The sequence below is a fragment of the Ooceraea biroi genome, chromosome 8, assembly GCF_003672135.1.
Source record: "Ooceraea biroi isolate clonal line C1 chromosome 8, Obir_v5.4, whole genome shotgun sequence".
Lineage (NCBI taxonomy): Eukaryota > Metazoa > Arthropoda > Insecta > Hymenoptera > Formicidae > Ooceraea > Ooceraea biroi.
The window spans coordinates 4377365-4393818 of record NC_039513.1 but is presented as its reverse complement, the minus strand read 5'-3'; the positions used below and the strand labels follow the sequence as shown (position 1 = coordinate 4393818).

The 16454-nt window shown below is 33.2% G+C and overlaps 1 protein-coding gene across 2 annotated transcripts in view; it reads left to right on the top strand.

The window, feature by feature from the left end:
- The window catches only part of LOC105285836 (scavenger receptor class B member 1), a 32615-nt gene that overhangs the window by 11948 nt on the left and 4213 nt on the right, over positions 1-16454 (top strand). For both annotated transcript variants that reach the window (XM_011350348.3, XM_011350347.2), the window contains 2 exons: positions 10655-10910; positions 11750-11891. In XM_011350348.3, the coding sequence (XP_011348650.1) occupies positions 10655-10910; positions 11750-11891 (398 nt within the window). The remainder of the gene's footprint in view (positions 1-10654; positions 10911-11749; positions 11892-16454) is intronic.

Below are 16454 nucleotides of genomic sequence, written 5' to 3'. Positions count from 1 at the left end.
AACTTCTATTTAGAATTAAACACGCGGTAAAAGTAATGACTTAAAAAAAAGTAGACTTAATAAATCATACTTTACAAGTCGTTATTTAAGAATTTTACAATCTTGACTCTCTGGAATTTAAATTCTAATTAAAATAATACAAAATATATAGTTATAACAAATATATAGTTATAAAAAGATTGTTCGTTTCGGATATTCGTATAAAAAAGTTTATTTATTCATTATTTTAATAGTGATCCTCGAATGCGGCAGATCCTCGAAAGAGAACACAAACGTGCTTTTGATGCAAATGTTCTTGCATGTATATTATCACGAAAGGATTACACGTGACTTACTCTCACAGAAAAAACCATAGTCCGTCTCATAAAAAAACCTAAGCTTGACTATCTCACGAATTCCGATGTGCATAATTAATAGCATGTGCGAACATTCTGGTCCTGAAATAAATCTATAAGGCCGACAAAAGCCAATAAAAATGAATGCCAAGCCGAAAGTTGTAACCGTGGTTCAATTCAATTAACTCGCTCCGCTTAGTCGAGCGCAAAATATTGACTTTCCCCGGATTACAAAATTGAAATCTCAATTGAAATCTCATGAAATAAATGTTCGCACGGCTGTACGTACAATCACAAGTATACGTCATTATCGATTTAATGCATAGTATATAATTTCTATATGCCGTAGGTAATCTTATTTCGAAAAAACCGTATTTCTGTGTGTATCCCAAAATACGTCAATCCAGTTTGCGCAATCTGCAATAATCTTGGTGTAGTAAACTCGAATTTTTGTTTATCGATGGAAATAGAAGTTAGTTATTGCAACAAAAAGAGAGCACTCTCTAAAATTAATTATATAGAAAAAGTAAAACTTATATTTAACAATAGCTGACGTGTCAACACAAAATTACGAAAAATGTGATGGAAAAAAAGCAGCTTATAATAAAAAGCAACTTCAAATCATAACTAACAACAGATTACAAACATGCTTGATATAATGTACTTATACAAGATCTAGGTGCATGCTCAATATTTATCTTGGCTTCATTCGCGCATTCGTAACGCATATCTTTGAGCGATTTATTAGATCACCTTGCTGACGTTCGATTTCTTTGATATGATGTTAGATATGACAAGAAGTAGTAACAACATACATTTTACACACATTCATATATATGTAATGTATAATGTATAAACAACATATATTCACATTTTTCGCAGCTACTGCGTCAAGAAATCATGCTTACTTCAATAATTATCACGTTGTTGTTGCGATTTCTGAGAAAATCATTAAAAGTAATCTTATCGTACCTAACTTGTTAATTTATTTAAACATTTAACATTCAAATTTTTTAGAATTTATTATACATACTTACATTAGTTTTGAATTGAATGTTGAGATTTAAATAAATTAACAAGCTGGATACAACCAATTATTTTTATACCACAAGTATTTTTTTGAAATATCTTACAATTCTGTAGAAGAAACGATTTGTAGTATGTGAACATTAATTAATTAACGATAATAAAAATCTTTTTATCACGAGTCGTTTTGCATATTCTGTACTTTGATATCGAAATTAACAACGCTAAAACGCGTATTGATAACAATACGTGACGGTACTTGACTCGTGGAAAAACAGTCACTACCACGTAATCCCGTTATCCGCGAGATATCGATGCAATCTGAAACTGCCGCAAGCGTGAATTCGGCACGTTCTTAGCTATAGTTTACGTAATGTTATCATTTTCTGAAATTTTAATCGACCGATATATTTAATTATCGAGACACTGAGAAGAAGTAATGCATTGTTTATGAATACTGATTTAATAAGTCAATAAACAAACCAAGCCACGTCTCGCGCTTGAATACTCGTTTGGAACACACACGTAGTCCAAGACCTTCGATCAAATCTTACATTTCTGTGACTGAGAAGCAGAAAAATATATATATATATATATCTTCGGATTTATATTTTTAGAAACAATTGCGTTAAAAAATCGCATCCATAGATAAATAAATCCAAATTAAAAAATTAATATTTCTCTGATTAGATAACACAACAATATAAATGTTTTAAAAGCAAGATTCAATTATTTATCTTTACTTCTTAATCCATAGAATGTATTTGAAAAAATTGATAGAGAAGATGTGCTGCGATGAAGACTCCTCGTTTCATTCAAGAATATTTATCACTTAATTTATTATTGAGGCATTTAAAGCCGCCAAGGTCTATGATAGGAGGATGCAGAGAATACCTGGAGTTCAAAAGGGCGGCCGTAATTAATATTACACATTATCGCAACAGTTCATAGCTTATCCATAGAACTTTTGTGTTCCACATCTGGTTTAGTTTTATAGGCTACAGTTCATGGCATAAAATCATAGTTGATAACTAATGGAGAAGGGAAAGAGATTCGAAAGAAACTTTGTATCTCCTGATGAAATTTCTCTCAGAGGTCCTGGCCACAACAACTATAAATTATAAATTTCCACATTATAAGTTTAGTTCTTTTCATAAATCTATATATTTAATGTGAATACTGACGTAAAGATTGATTCCACGAGTTGCATCACAATTCCGTTCTTATGTAGAATTCCAGTTTTGCCGGCGATCAGTTTTAGCATTTGCCAAACTGTCTCAATTAAATCGTTACATATCTTAGCAATAATTTCTCATAGAGCTAGTAAAATTTCATTAGACGAATTCTTATAATTTCTCACCAATTTTTCCGAGTCTAAATTCCATTTGAGTTATTTACCATCATGTTCGTACATCGAGATATCAATATCTACGCCAAATAGAAAACGTACTATCCTTACATACGTAATAATTAAAGAAAAACTTGCGGATTTGTTAACATAATAAGCTTGTAATTGTTATATTTAATAAATATATATTATACATTTTATATTCTAATTATATAATCTGTATAATTTATATAATTATTGATACATTAGCAAATTTGTAGTGCAGCTGTACAAATTTCATTAATCAAGTGATGATAGATACTTTTTTAAAATAAATTGATTGACGGGATTTTTGAAAGATGTGCAATAATGTTAATTAAAAATAATATTTCGTTAATTTATTATAATCGATCAAGCATCATTGTCACGATATAATTCCAACGATAGAATACTGGCAAGTAGATTTATTTAAATTTGTTTAAAGCGCTTAGCCAATAAGCAAATTAATTGCAGTTAGCTTGAAACTTACCTCATGCATGTACATACGAAAGGGAAACCAGTTTATATTAAGGAACACGTGAATGATTTACATGCATTCGGGCGTGAAAGTAAAAGCCGGTCAAAAGCGTGTCGCTTACACGTGACACTTTTAAATGTATTCTGGTTTAAGTGAAGAAATAGGCTGTCGACCAACTTAAATAATGTTTACATTACGTATAAATATGTCGAATGAAAACGCCTTAAACGACATTTAAATTAATAATCGCTGGACAAGTTGAGCAAACAGCTAACGAAGAATATCGCGATTCCAAATAATTTATAAACACATAAGTATTAAGTGTATAATACAATATCATCACTGGCAATCTGAATCATTGCAAAAGTACTATAAAATGCTTCGCGCGAGTACGGATTTATTTTGCATCCGCAATGCGCGTCGTCCGAATGAGACATGAATCTTAAGCGAGCAACCAAATTGAATAAACTATTTGATAGTACATCAGCAATCATATGAGATTTTTGACAAATGAAGGTTACGAAGCGATACTTGCCGCAAAAATCGTGTACGAAAAGCAAAAATATGAATATCTGAATCAAGGAAATAATGATTTAAAAATGTTCTTTGAAATCTCTAGATATTTTTCTCTCTTTCTCTTTCTTTACACGTTCTTTTATGTGTTAAAATACACATAAAATTGTTTGTGTTGTCGAAACTGGAATTAAGTTATATCTCAGGAAGCATTTCCGTTTAATAAAATAATTTGAAGTTTCGACGATTAACCGATATACAATAAATAATCAATAAATTTCGATAAACTCTTTATTGTTATTTATTTATCAGTCCACACAAGCACGAACAAATTACAATTGCAACTCTTTGCGAGAGATTAGTGTCAATACCAATAGTGAACAAAAGAGCGTCATCCGTTAAACATTCGAGACGCGGAATATGATTCGCGCATAAATTAGACTCGCGCCGAAATAAAATGGCCCATACATAGCACGCATATCCTCTTCGCATTCGAATGGTGCATGCATTGCTCGTAACAGGTAGCCATTGATCATTACCGACTACGCGCGAGGAATTTACTACATTGTCTTACTGAAAAAGTTTCAGCCTATTCTCTGTTTTGACAGAATGCGACAAGTCATGAATGAACCGGACAGTTAGCTGTCAAGTTGCTGATGGTATACCTTCTGGTATGATGCTTTCTCATCCTGCACAATGCACTATCATTCCATACCATTGACCTAAAATCGTTCACGTTCGTTCGATAGCTCCTGCTTATCTTCTTAATTATCATTTTTATAAACTCACACGACATACAAAGCGCCTGAGCGAAGTGCATGACGTTTCATCTGTCAGATGATGTATCGTTACAGAAACAGAAACAGAAATTCTTCAATCAGTATGTGAAATCGATGTCTTTTTTTCAAAACAATGTCGCTGAATACCATTTCTCTTATAATGATTTTCAATTTCCGATGTTGAATATGTAATACTAAGCGTTACATTAAGATTCTTTTTAAAATCAGTTTGGAATTAAAATATATCTGTAGCTATTTGTTTATTAGTATTTCTCTAGCATCTATCGTGAAATTACCTTGTACACAGGTAGAGAAATGTACAAAAAAGATTTCGATGACACATACTATCCGTGGAACATAGTAATCGAAGCAATCGCGCTGCGAAGTTTCTTATTCGATCTCAACGTCGTATAACACATCCACTTTTATTTGTTATAATTATTGTGCAGATGACAGAAAAGCTGACAAATGCAAATTCAATGACATAAATGCGCATTAAATGCATACTAGAACATTCCCTATACGGATGATGACATTGGAAACTTATGTCCAAGAAAAAAACGATTAAATCAAAGAACCGGTTTGCTACAAAATAAAGAGATAAACGATCGACAGAAGTTATCAGTTATTTTTTATCTGTCACATTGTAAGTGAATTTTATTAATTAAGAATTTTGAAGAACTAATTTTAATAACTCATTTCACATACATACATGCTAGACCGTTTTATAAGCACTTTATAAACAGTTTGTCTTAAATTTATGCTTTAAACGCACGATTATTGCCGTGTGACACAAACGCCTCTTTTTTTCTGGAATCTAAAATCGCGTTTTGATAAAATGGTTAATTAAAAAAACAGCCATCATTGCCTAAAATATTGAAGAGTAATTAAGCAGATCAATTAATTTATTCATATATTGCATTGAAAATTTGAACTAGCTGGAAAATTGAACTCGTCAAATAATTCTAATTCAATCTCTTTAAATAAAAATTACTTTAAACAGAAATAAAGGATACAACCTTTCTCTTAAAAGTGTAATGAAATGGTGTTTCGGAACGAGCGCCGAGAGAAACCGTCTACAATTACATGTGATTACAAGCAGAACGCGCGGATTCATTATCCACCACCTGAGAATGGGCGTCGAAATTGGTCTTTCAGAAACGATATATAGGGCCTGTATACTTGAAAAAATGATCAGCGGGTGCCAGTTATGCAAACGGTGTTCTCGCGCGGTAATACTACCATTCGGGGATTTATTGGCGTTACATAAACACCTGCTGCTGCGAGATAGAGAATGCCCAGAAAAATGCGGCAATCTTACGGAACGCGACCGATGACGGGAATTGTCGGCCGATGAAAGAGCGCGAAATAAGTGGAACACGATTAAAGCAGTTCGCGCGACGTTAAACGACACCTTGCCGCAAACCGCGTTGATGGAATCAACCGCAAGTATAATAGACTCCGGCGACAAGTAACTCGCGAGACCCTCGAATTGATTCCTATTGCAAACGGTAGAACATGGGGCAACAGCAGCGGGTCGAGGTGCACGGGAGAAAACCGCGTCGCTTTCTTAGATCATGTTTAGCCATGCGAGCATTGCATGAAACCCACGAGGAGCAACCTGCTGGCGAACTTCGTTGCGCGAAATCGAAATACCGCTGCGCGGGGACTGAGATTACTTCACTGAGCTGTTAACTTACTCTCACTTTTAATTGCTGTCATCGGATAAATTAATTTATTAAATGCTCGTTGATTAGTAGGTGAAGATTATATTGATATTCATTTACTTTTGGCTTACTGTTTCTTCTTGCCACTTTATTGAATTTTTTATTTCTGTTTTATATTGAATTTCTAGACTGCGATATTGAATCAATTAAATCAATGGGATCAATTAAATTGGATCAATTAAAAAAATCAATTAAAGAATTGATAAAGTTTCGTTGTACTTGGATTAACTTCTTCATACTTCATACTTGATACAAGTGTTCGAGCTTCTTCATACTTCATGCTTGATACAAGTGTTCGACATAGACGGATGCAATCTGCGCGTCCGCGATAAGTGAAAAATAATGTAACACGCACAAGACGCGCGCAACTCTATAATGCGCTTTCTATTTGGTCACACATTTGCAGTCGCGTCTTGACTACCACCGGAAAATTATTACGACATAGCCATATGTTACCGGCGATCTTGCAATAGGTGAGAGCAAAATGCTTTTTCTATGACCTGGGCAACTATGACAGCACTGCATATGTATATAAACAGACATTTATAACTTAAATGTAATCCACTAAACTTTACCTTTCGCTTTTCAATCACCTTACTCAAGATCTGTATTTAACCTTACGTTATAACGACTGCTCATTAATTTTTTTTAATCTACATTAAAGAACTAACTAAGAAACTGAATAAAAAGTAACTTCAAATTAACAGGAATAATCGTTATTTAATGATATTAAACAATATTTACATAAATGAACATCGCGAATAATCGCTTATGAACCGCCTGTAAACCGCATATTAATTTCTTATACAAAAAGGTCGAAAAATTTATGCAATTATGCGATTAAATACCCCTTGTAGTGCTAGATATTCCTAGGGTGGAGAGCTCCACAAAAAATACAAAAAAGTAATCTTGCTTGTGTGTGCAGTCATATCTATTTAACTATATTTAATAAATGTAACACTATTGCAGCAACACGTACGAGACAATGGCATGTGCATTGGATGCTGCAAGATAATCTTTGACCTTTCGCGATATCGAGCGGAGCTTCCTGCGCGAACGCGTGGTTTCGAGAATGGATCTCTTTTATTTCGCTTCCGTCACATTGACGTGATTTATGATGAAAAGATTGCTCAGTGATTACGATAGCGCGGAGAATGGAAAAAGAACGAGTTCTCTTCTCGGCGTCACGGTGTGCATTCGTCATTGAGAATCCACTCGAAAGGAAAAAATGTCACTCGTGCCGCGATTAGGCACAGATATCCCGAGGGTGTGCTATGATTATTTATAATAATTGTGCGTCTGTTGCAATGACAATTGCTGATATGCCACTTATCTTCATCTTTTATCTTCGGGCACAATCTTCGTGTCATTATTACGACATAAATTATTGCTAATGCATCAATAAAGCATGTAGATATTACGCGTGACATCCTTTGATGTGTATACGTGTAATTGATTGATCATAAGGTCTTTAACACGGAAATTCGTGATTACTCATTTGGATTATTCATTCTTTAGCAACTTATCCGAGGGATGCATAGCCAGGAAAATAGTACAACTGGAAGCTCTATAAAAGTGAAAAGTATAATGTTATATTGAATTGGTGTTTGTGTAATAAAAATTATTTTTATTCCAATATTTTTAATGATAATAGATAGATTGATAGTTGAGAGAGAAACAAGTTCTTTCCTTTTAAATAAACTTTCGACAATAAATTCGGATTTAAAATCCAAAGATATTACGCCTTAACAAGATCTTAATTTAATTATACAATATAATATGACATTGAGAAATGGAAAGTTGTGATTTATAATATACTTTCTTTTATTAAGAAAATACTGATTCAAGTCTTTCAAAAAGACTTTTTGCTACGGTAGATATAAGACATTCCCTACGTAATGTTACAATATACATTGCAGTATAATGTTATATACAGAGTGAGGCACCTAAAACAGGCCACCTGAATATCTCGGCTGTTATTGGTGATAGAAAAAAATGTGTCAGACCAAACTTGCATGGTTTCGAGGGACACATAATTTGTTCTAAATAGTTTTTTATTAGGTGGACGCGTAGAGGTCATATAAAGGTCAATTTCGTTTTTTTAAATGGTATGATATGTTTTTTTACGTACCATCTAGTAGAGCGTTTGAAGATGCACACATTGATCTACGGGTCAAAATCATTTAAGGTCACTGAAGGCTAAAATTTCTAAGTGCTAGAACTTTTTAATTTCTGAGTTTATGGAATTTTCAATAGCAGAGAACTCTAGGCAATATAAAAAATAATGATATCATCAATTCAGAACTCCTCTGAGAAGAAAAAAATTTTAAACTTGAGAACTTTTTCATTTCTGAGTTTACGGTATTTTCAATAGCAGAGAACTCTAGGCAATATAAAAAATAATGATAACAACAACTCAGAACTTCGCGGAAAAAGAAAAAATTTCTAAGGGCTAGAACTTTTTCATTTCTGAGTTTACAGTATTTTTAATAGCAGAGAACTCTAGGCAATATAAAGTAAATTATTTTCCCTTGCAGTTGGCCTTCAGTGACTTAATAAAAAACTATTTAGAACAAATTATGTGTCCCTCGAAACCATGCAAGTTTGGTCTGACACATTTTTTTCTATCACCAATAACAACCGAGATATTCAGGTGGCCTGTTTTAGGTGCCTCACCCTGTATAATGCGTTATAATACAAATAATATTGCGACATTCTAAAGAAATACAGAGAAATAGCTAAAGAAATAATATACACGAAAACATATAAGAAAAAATTAATTTCCACATGATTTTTATAAAGCAGGAAGTCACGCAACCAACACATACAAATATACAAGTTGTACGTGTTAAACTTGACGACAGTTACGACGTGACTACTAAAACCAAATTATTCAAACAGGACAAGAGAACTGCAAAAGTAATAATACTTTTTCTCTGATGATAACAAGAGAGAGATGAGAGAGTGAACCTTCCCTAATCCCTCTTAGATCCAAGGCTCTTCCTCGTGTGCGTATGTTGCTTTCCTGAACTGATATAAAATACACATAATAACTCGTAAATATTCGTAGCGTAGCGGCTGCGTAATAAATTTGAATACTTGAATACTTGATTTGCGTAGCACGCCTGCCTTGACGCACACAATGCACAATCGACCACATGCAAGATATACTCATAAACGCTAGATCGTACGTCAGCCTTTGCTTAATCAAAATCTGTATCTAACATAAGATCTGCAAAAATCTGCTTCCATAACGCTGATAAATGGTCTACACGCTGGAATAGTGTTAATGCCTCTGTATTTATATCGTATATATGTTAATTTAATATATATGTTAATTTAATTGTTTCGCAACTGAATTAATTCTATGTTGAGTACAAGAATAGCGAAGAAACGATTTTCGGTCTAAAGATAACTGAGAATGGTGAAGAATGATTTTCGATCTAAACGGCTTGACTCATCAGGCGAAGGCTTACAGTCGAGCACCATTTCTCATCCTCACGGCAAAAAGTTACGGAATGGACCACACAATACACGCACGATCGAGAGATTGTCGTTGTGCTCGCCTGGCTGACTCTCATTCACGTAATTCCAATTGCAATAATGCCTGCTGTAAAAGCTGCAATGCACGGCGTCCGATCGTTCAAAAAAGAGCAGGGAATTTCTTAGCAAACGTAAAATTGCTGAAACCTCGGGAAATCTGTGACAGTTGCTTCAACGTTCGTATAGCCTTTATTCATCCTTGTTGATCAAAGCCGCTGAGACTAACATCGAGGTCGAGACAATAAATTCGTAAATGCATTACGAATGCAAGACAGAATAGCACAAGCAACTATGCTACATTTCCTGAACAATGAAATCTTGAAGAGAATTTCTATTAAAAACAGGATTTCTGTCGAAATAAAAGTTTTATTTACTTATTATAGATTACATATTAAAATTGTTTACCCCTTTTGTAAGAAATTTCACTTATTTGTATAATTGTCATTTTTTAAATATATTGTGCAATTATCGTAATATGTAAAAGAAAAAGGAATAAGTTTTTAAAAATACTATAACGTAAATATGTACTGATTTACTGAAAAATTTGATATACTGCAATAGTATATGTTACTAATGAAAAATAATTTAATCTTATTATCGATCTTACTGGTACAGTAGTACAAATATCATTCTATTGAAATTAGGTAAGAAAAATTCTCTTTGTATAAGTCTATGAATATGGCGAACAATTTTACATGGAAGATTTTGCAAAAGAACGAAGATGGAATACGTGGAAAGCTAGACATAGCCAACGGTATCACAGTAGCAGCGCGTTGTTATTAGAAGGCTGATCAAGAAACCAAGCGACTTTTTGTGCTCGTCTTGCTATAATTTCAGCGAATCCTTCAATCATGTGAGGTTAACGTCCTTTCCCTTTTTGCCTGCAGATATCTTCGTATTGATGTTCTTAGGCTTGCTTAGTCTCCTGTGCGGTTACGTCATACTGGTATGCCAACCCTACGAATACATTTTAAAGTTCAAGACAACATTCACGGAAGGTGGTGAAATCTTCCAACTATGGGAAAAACCTGAAGTCAATCTCTATCTCAAAGTCTACTTATTTAACATAACAAATCACGAGGAATTTCTAGACGGTCGGGAGAGTAAGCTGCGATTCCAACAAGTTGGACCTTACGTATACAGGTAAGTATAATACATAAATAATTTGCTCGAACTTGCCTTTTCAAAAACAGGCACAAGTCTTATAAATATCTCATTTAAGTGACTTATAACTTATAACTTAAATAATGGATTTTTTAAATACATTCTTTTACGCATTGCTGGTATTTCATAAGACTTTGCTGAGAAACGCACATGAAAGAAATGAATCAATCCATCAATCGTTGAGAATATTGGAAAATCCCAGTGAAGCGGAATTACATGTTCTGATTCAATAAAAAGAAGAACGATTGCAGAAAGCGGAGGTCGCTCGACTGTTGTTATTCAAGAGCGCGAGAGAAGCGGAAACTGTCTCGAGATAAATAATAATTAAATTATTAGCTGATGCGAGATCTAATTTACGCACTATCTCACATGCACTTGACCTTATATGTGATATACAAATTTCTTTCATTATTTGTGGCTTAATTACATCTTGCTTTTCTACATTTGCAATCCAAATCAAGCAATTTTGCATTATTTTGCAATATGTTAATTGCACTCTCGTGATTGTGCGCTGAAAGTCGTTTCTGAAATATTTCGAACTTGTCATCGTTCTTCAGTCGGCAACCTTCCAAGTCGATGTAAACAAATATACTTTTATTACAAATTAATTCAAAGCGCCTTGAGAACGGCAACAAAAACAGAAGAATACTGACAAAAAAGAAATTGGTTCCAAGAAAAATCGTAAATTTTGTTTTGGAATACTTAAGTAAAAATGTTTTAGAAACAAACGAAAAGAGAACCAAAAAAGAAATAGGGAGAAAAAGAGAGAAAAAGATAATTGTATCTATATCACACTAATATTGCACGTCTTATTTCAGAGAGTTCTTTTCACATAACAACATAGTTTTCAACAATAATGGTACCTTATCATCAATACCTTCGCATCCGCTCCAGTACATGCCAGAGATGAGCAACGGCACGGAAGAGGATCTTCTAATATTGCCGAACATCGCGTTGTTCGTAAGTACAGAATCTTGCATATCGTAAATGGCATCTATATAATAAGATCTCCCTGAAAAATTATCTTATCGACCGAATAAATGACTTTATAAACGAAATATTACGTATCGCGCACGTTCGTTCCAATAAACGAACGAATAAGATCGTGCAGAAACGTGATGAAACTAAAACGATGTGTTGAAAGCAACATAAATAATTTAAGAAGCAGGAATTTCTGCATTTAATCCTCGCGGATTCTAAAAGATTCGATATAAACGAGCTTTGTAATTCGTATTCCATTAGAGTCTAAATAGGCGATTTGAAAAAATCCTAGATCACAATGCTAAATGATTGTAGATATAAGAAAAAAAGACTATGACGTATTTGCGGTTTTCAATATCGTGCAAATCATGATCAATACATATTAATCATAGAATAATTATGTAGATGCAATTAAATTACTACGTTATTGCATAGTATGAAAAAAATCGAATGAAATTTTCCACGCGTGCATCATGCGATTCGCAGAAGTCTTTGCGAAAAGAAGAAACATCCAATTATCGAGAACGATATATTTAAATGAAGAACACGTCGAACTTGTTATCGTAACACGTTCGATGTTATTGATGAAGCGGTGATTACCAAAATTTTATCGTTCATGATCCAACGTCACGCATGTGACGCACAAATCGTAACGCGTTGATGAGGATAATGCAAACAGAGATAGAAACCTTGACTAGCCATGATACAAATCTCATCGATTATAACGCCTGTAATAATACAAACTCGAACGCTTTTAATGTATAAATCTTTGCGATCACTCTTTATCACATATTTGTAGCAGCACAATTCTATAATATAATTAAAAATTCTGTTAAAACACAAAATTAACACTTAATATTATAGAAATTTGTAACGTAATTAGTATTATACCTTGGAATGTTTAAGATATCGCGTTTTCTGAGATATTTTCAAATTTTCGAGGTAATATTGATGTATAAAGTGTTTTTAAGTGATGAGTATATAGATAACATCTGTGTTCTATGCAGAAATAATAACGTTTTATATATTTGTACATATGACAATATTTATATAAAAATTCACACATTTCGTGCCATTTATAATTCTGACATTATCGACCTCTTGATAGCAAAATAAATATTTGAAAATATTAAATTTGTTTTCCAATATGTTATCGCACGCCACGTAACCACGCATACAACGCACAATATTATGAAAACAAAAACTTGAAAAAATTAGAAAATATAACTCATATCAAGAAATGATATGTCCAATTAAGAAATGCCTTAATTGCGATGTATGACAAGTGCAAAATTATTTGTTAATTTATCATGTCGATTATAACAAAATTACCATTTTAAAAAAGGTAAAAACAATACTTGGCGCGAGACACTACTGTATATATATATATATATATATATATATATATATATATATATATATTTAAAATAAGCCAAGGAATATCCTCTTTAAGTTTGTCTACTTACTTAGGAAACACCCTGTATATATATATATATATATATATAAAATAAGCCAAGGAATATCCTCTTTAAGTTTGTCTACTTACTTAGGAAACACCCTGTATATACATACACGCTTGCATGAATATATCACATAATATAATGTATTTGCATATAACGTAACAGTAATATAACATAATCCAGATTGCGAATAGTATGCAAGCGATCGGTTTTCACGCTCCGATTAACAAATCTTGCATGACGACGTATCGTCGATTAAATATTTTGTATGACGCATCCTTTAATACAGGTGATACAGGTTTCTCTCAAATGTGATACCGTTAGTCGAAGGAAAAGCCCGATATATTCAGAATATCTATTCGCGATTGCGAGAAATTACCATTCGCGCTGCACGAATGCACTCTTAAGAAATGCGCATTCTTTTTGTTGAGATCAAGAAGTTGCGAAAAATTAGAAAGAGAGACACGGTGATAAGGGGCACAGATTAATGTTCCTTTATATCATTATGAGAAACATTCAACGACTATCTATCATCAACAATATTTGCGCAAAACTGACAAGGCCATTTTTAATTTTGACATTGATCTTTCTCGCTTTTTTACTCTTTGCAGCTTCGTATACGATGTTAATTTTTTAATTTTTTCTATAAATGCTCTCTGAGTTCTTCGAAGTCAATTGCGCGTTGAATCCGAAGAACGTATGCGTCATATGAAGCAGGATATCTTTTTGTAGGTGGAACTGTCGCATACCATACGTGCACGATGGCAAGAATGCAGCCATTGTCCTTATTGCGGGTATTATCGAGATCGAACGCAATAAAATAGCGCATTCCGCACTGGGGCGAATTAATAGCACGGCAAACATGATGGCATATATAAACGTAACAAGTTTATTGTTATCGATCGATCCTGCAAAACGTAATCCTGGAAAACATAAATGTATTCCTCAGAATCTTCTCGTTTAGCGTGAATCGTGTAAAAAAATAAACTCGCTCTGTAGCTATAATTAGAAATTAATTGAAATTAGCTGCGTAACTGGTTTTACCACTGCTCGGTCGGATTAAGATTATAAACAAATGCAAAAGGCATTGATTTTGAGAAATGGAGCATTATCGTACGATTAAATCTATAAAGAATAACTGATGAGTTTTTTTTAGAACTGGTGAGAACTACAAGATTGTTTTCTACCGCATTGGTCAGCATGTTTATATCATATTTATAGTATCTTTGAATCGCATAATCATAATAAACGAAATGTTAATCTTTTATCTAAAAATTCAGATAGCAGATACTAAATAACCATATCTAGTATAAATTGTTAGTTGCAACTTAAATTAAACTGCGTATATGCGTATATTCTCATTAATTAAGTGAATATATTAATCTGTAAATATATTTGAAATCACGAAAAATTCAAGAATTTATAATCGTGGCTTGCGTTAATATATCACAATACTATCCGTGCCTCTCTTGCTAAATATATTGTCGAATGAAGCATAATATAATCAGATCCAGCATAAAATATTAGAAATAAGACATTTGCATTACCTTCTAATTAAGAGATTAAAATTAATTATCGAAATCCAGTTTTATACCCGAAGATATTAATGCGAAACGATTGTGTGTACTGTAATGCTTTGTCTATGCTTGAGCGTTACATAAATCCACCTGTTACACTGGCGCACGCGGTGATTACATTGAAATATTACGGCTAAAGAGCATTCTATAATAGATAGAATCTCAACAGTGAATTTAATTTGCTGTTCATTCAACGCACGAGAGGTGCAGCGAAGTCAGCGAACCATGTATCGCAAAGAATCTGCTTAAGCAATACATTCCATACAAATCGTAAAGCCGTCAGTTAGAAATAATGAATATCCTCTCTTATCTATCTTTTATTTATACAGGAAAGACAGTTGCGTGAGAGACAGAGAGACACCTCATTTGTATTCAGTTTCTCTATTGCATGCGACAGCTACTGTCAATAATCGAGTTACTTTGTCACTTCATTAAGACGCAAAAAATATCGAAATCTGAACAAATAAATTAATCAGAAAAGGAATAATCTCTCAACTGCTTCTAGTAAAATGTATATTTCTCAATGAATAAATAACTCTCACAGTATAATGAGAAGATATTTTGTTCTGAAAATACACTCATGAATTAATTCGTTTATATTCATTAAAAATGATTTAAAGCTCAATAGAAAAGCACGTAAAAGCATAAAAAACGGGGCCAATCCTTTCATGTTATAATAGAATGGGACCGTACCATTTCACCGTGCACTATTACATATGTATACTAGCGTTATCAGTAAGTCGATGACCCTGGCAATCATGCAAAGAAAGAATACTCATAGATTGCAACGCATTCATCCTTTCGTTTATTGAAGGCTACTGATATGTCACGTCCCGTGCAGAAAATTGTTAGGGCCTAATATGAAAGTAAAGGCCCCTATAAGGAATAAATAGGGATGTCCTAAAAAGGGATGCCCTATCATTGCCACATCGTGGCCCGATTAGATATTATATTTTTTATTACTTCCTTATAAGGTCCCGAAAAAATATTTGTTACATACCATTCTAGGGCCATATTAATATTGAGGAAAATTAATCGGGTCCTACTTAGGACCCTATAAATTTTTTTACACGGGGTATGACTTAATAACTTTGATAAAGAGCGTATTAAAATGACATCGACGAAAGACAGCATGTTATTGATCCGACAAGCACAATCTATTGTGTAATTTACAATCCAATAAATTTTGTCTTATTTTCAAAAATAATTTTCTCTCGTACCATTCCATGATATCTGATCGATCGAAATTGTTCTTAAGATTAAGAGAGTCGATACTTAATTGTGATTATTGAGAACCGGTTTCTATAGGGTTTCTTAGTTTCTCTTTAACGAGCTAATCATCTATGAGTTATCCAATAGTTTCCTAAGTAAATCTTTATTTCCGCAGTTCCAGTTTAATATTACGATTTTGATTATATTTTCTAAACTATTGACTCGTATCTATTATTACATAATCCAAAACTTTTCTAATTCGTGTGATAATTTATTCTTCCGTACTATCAAAA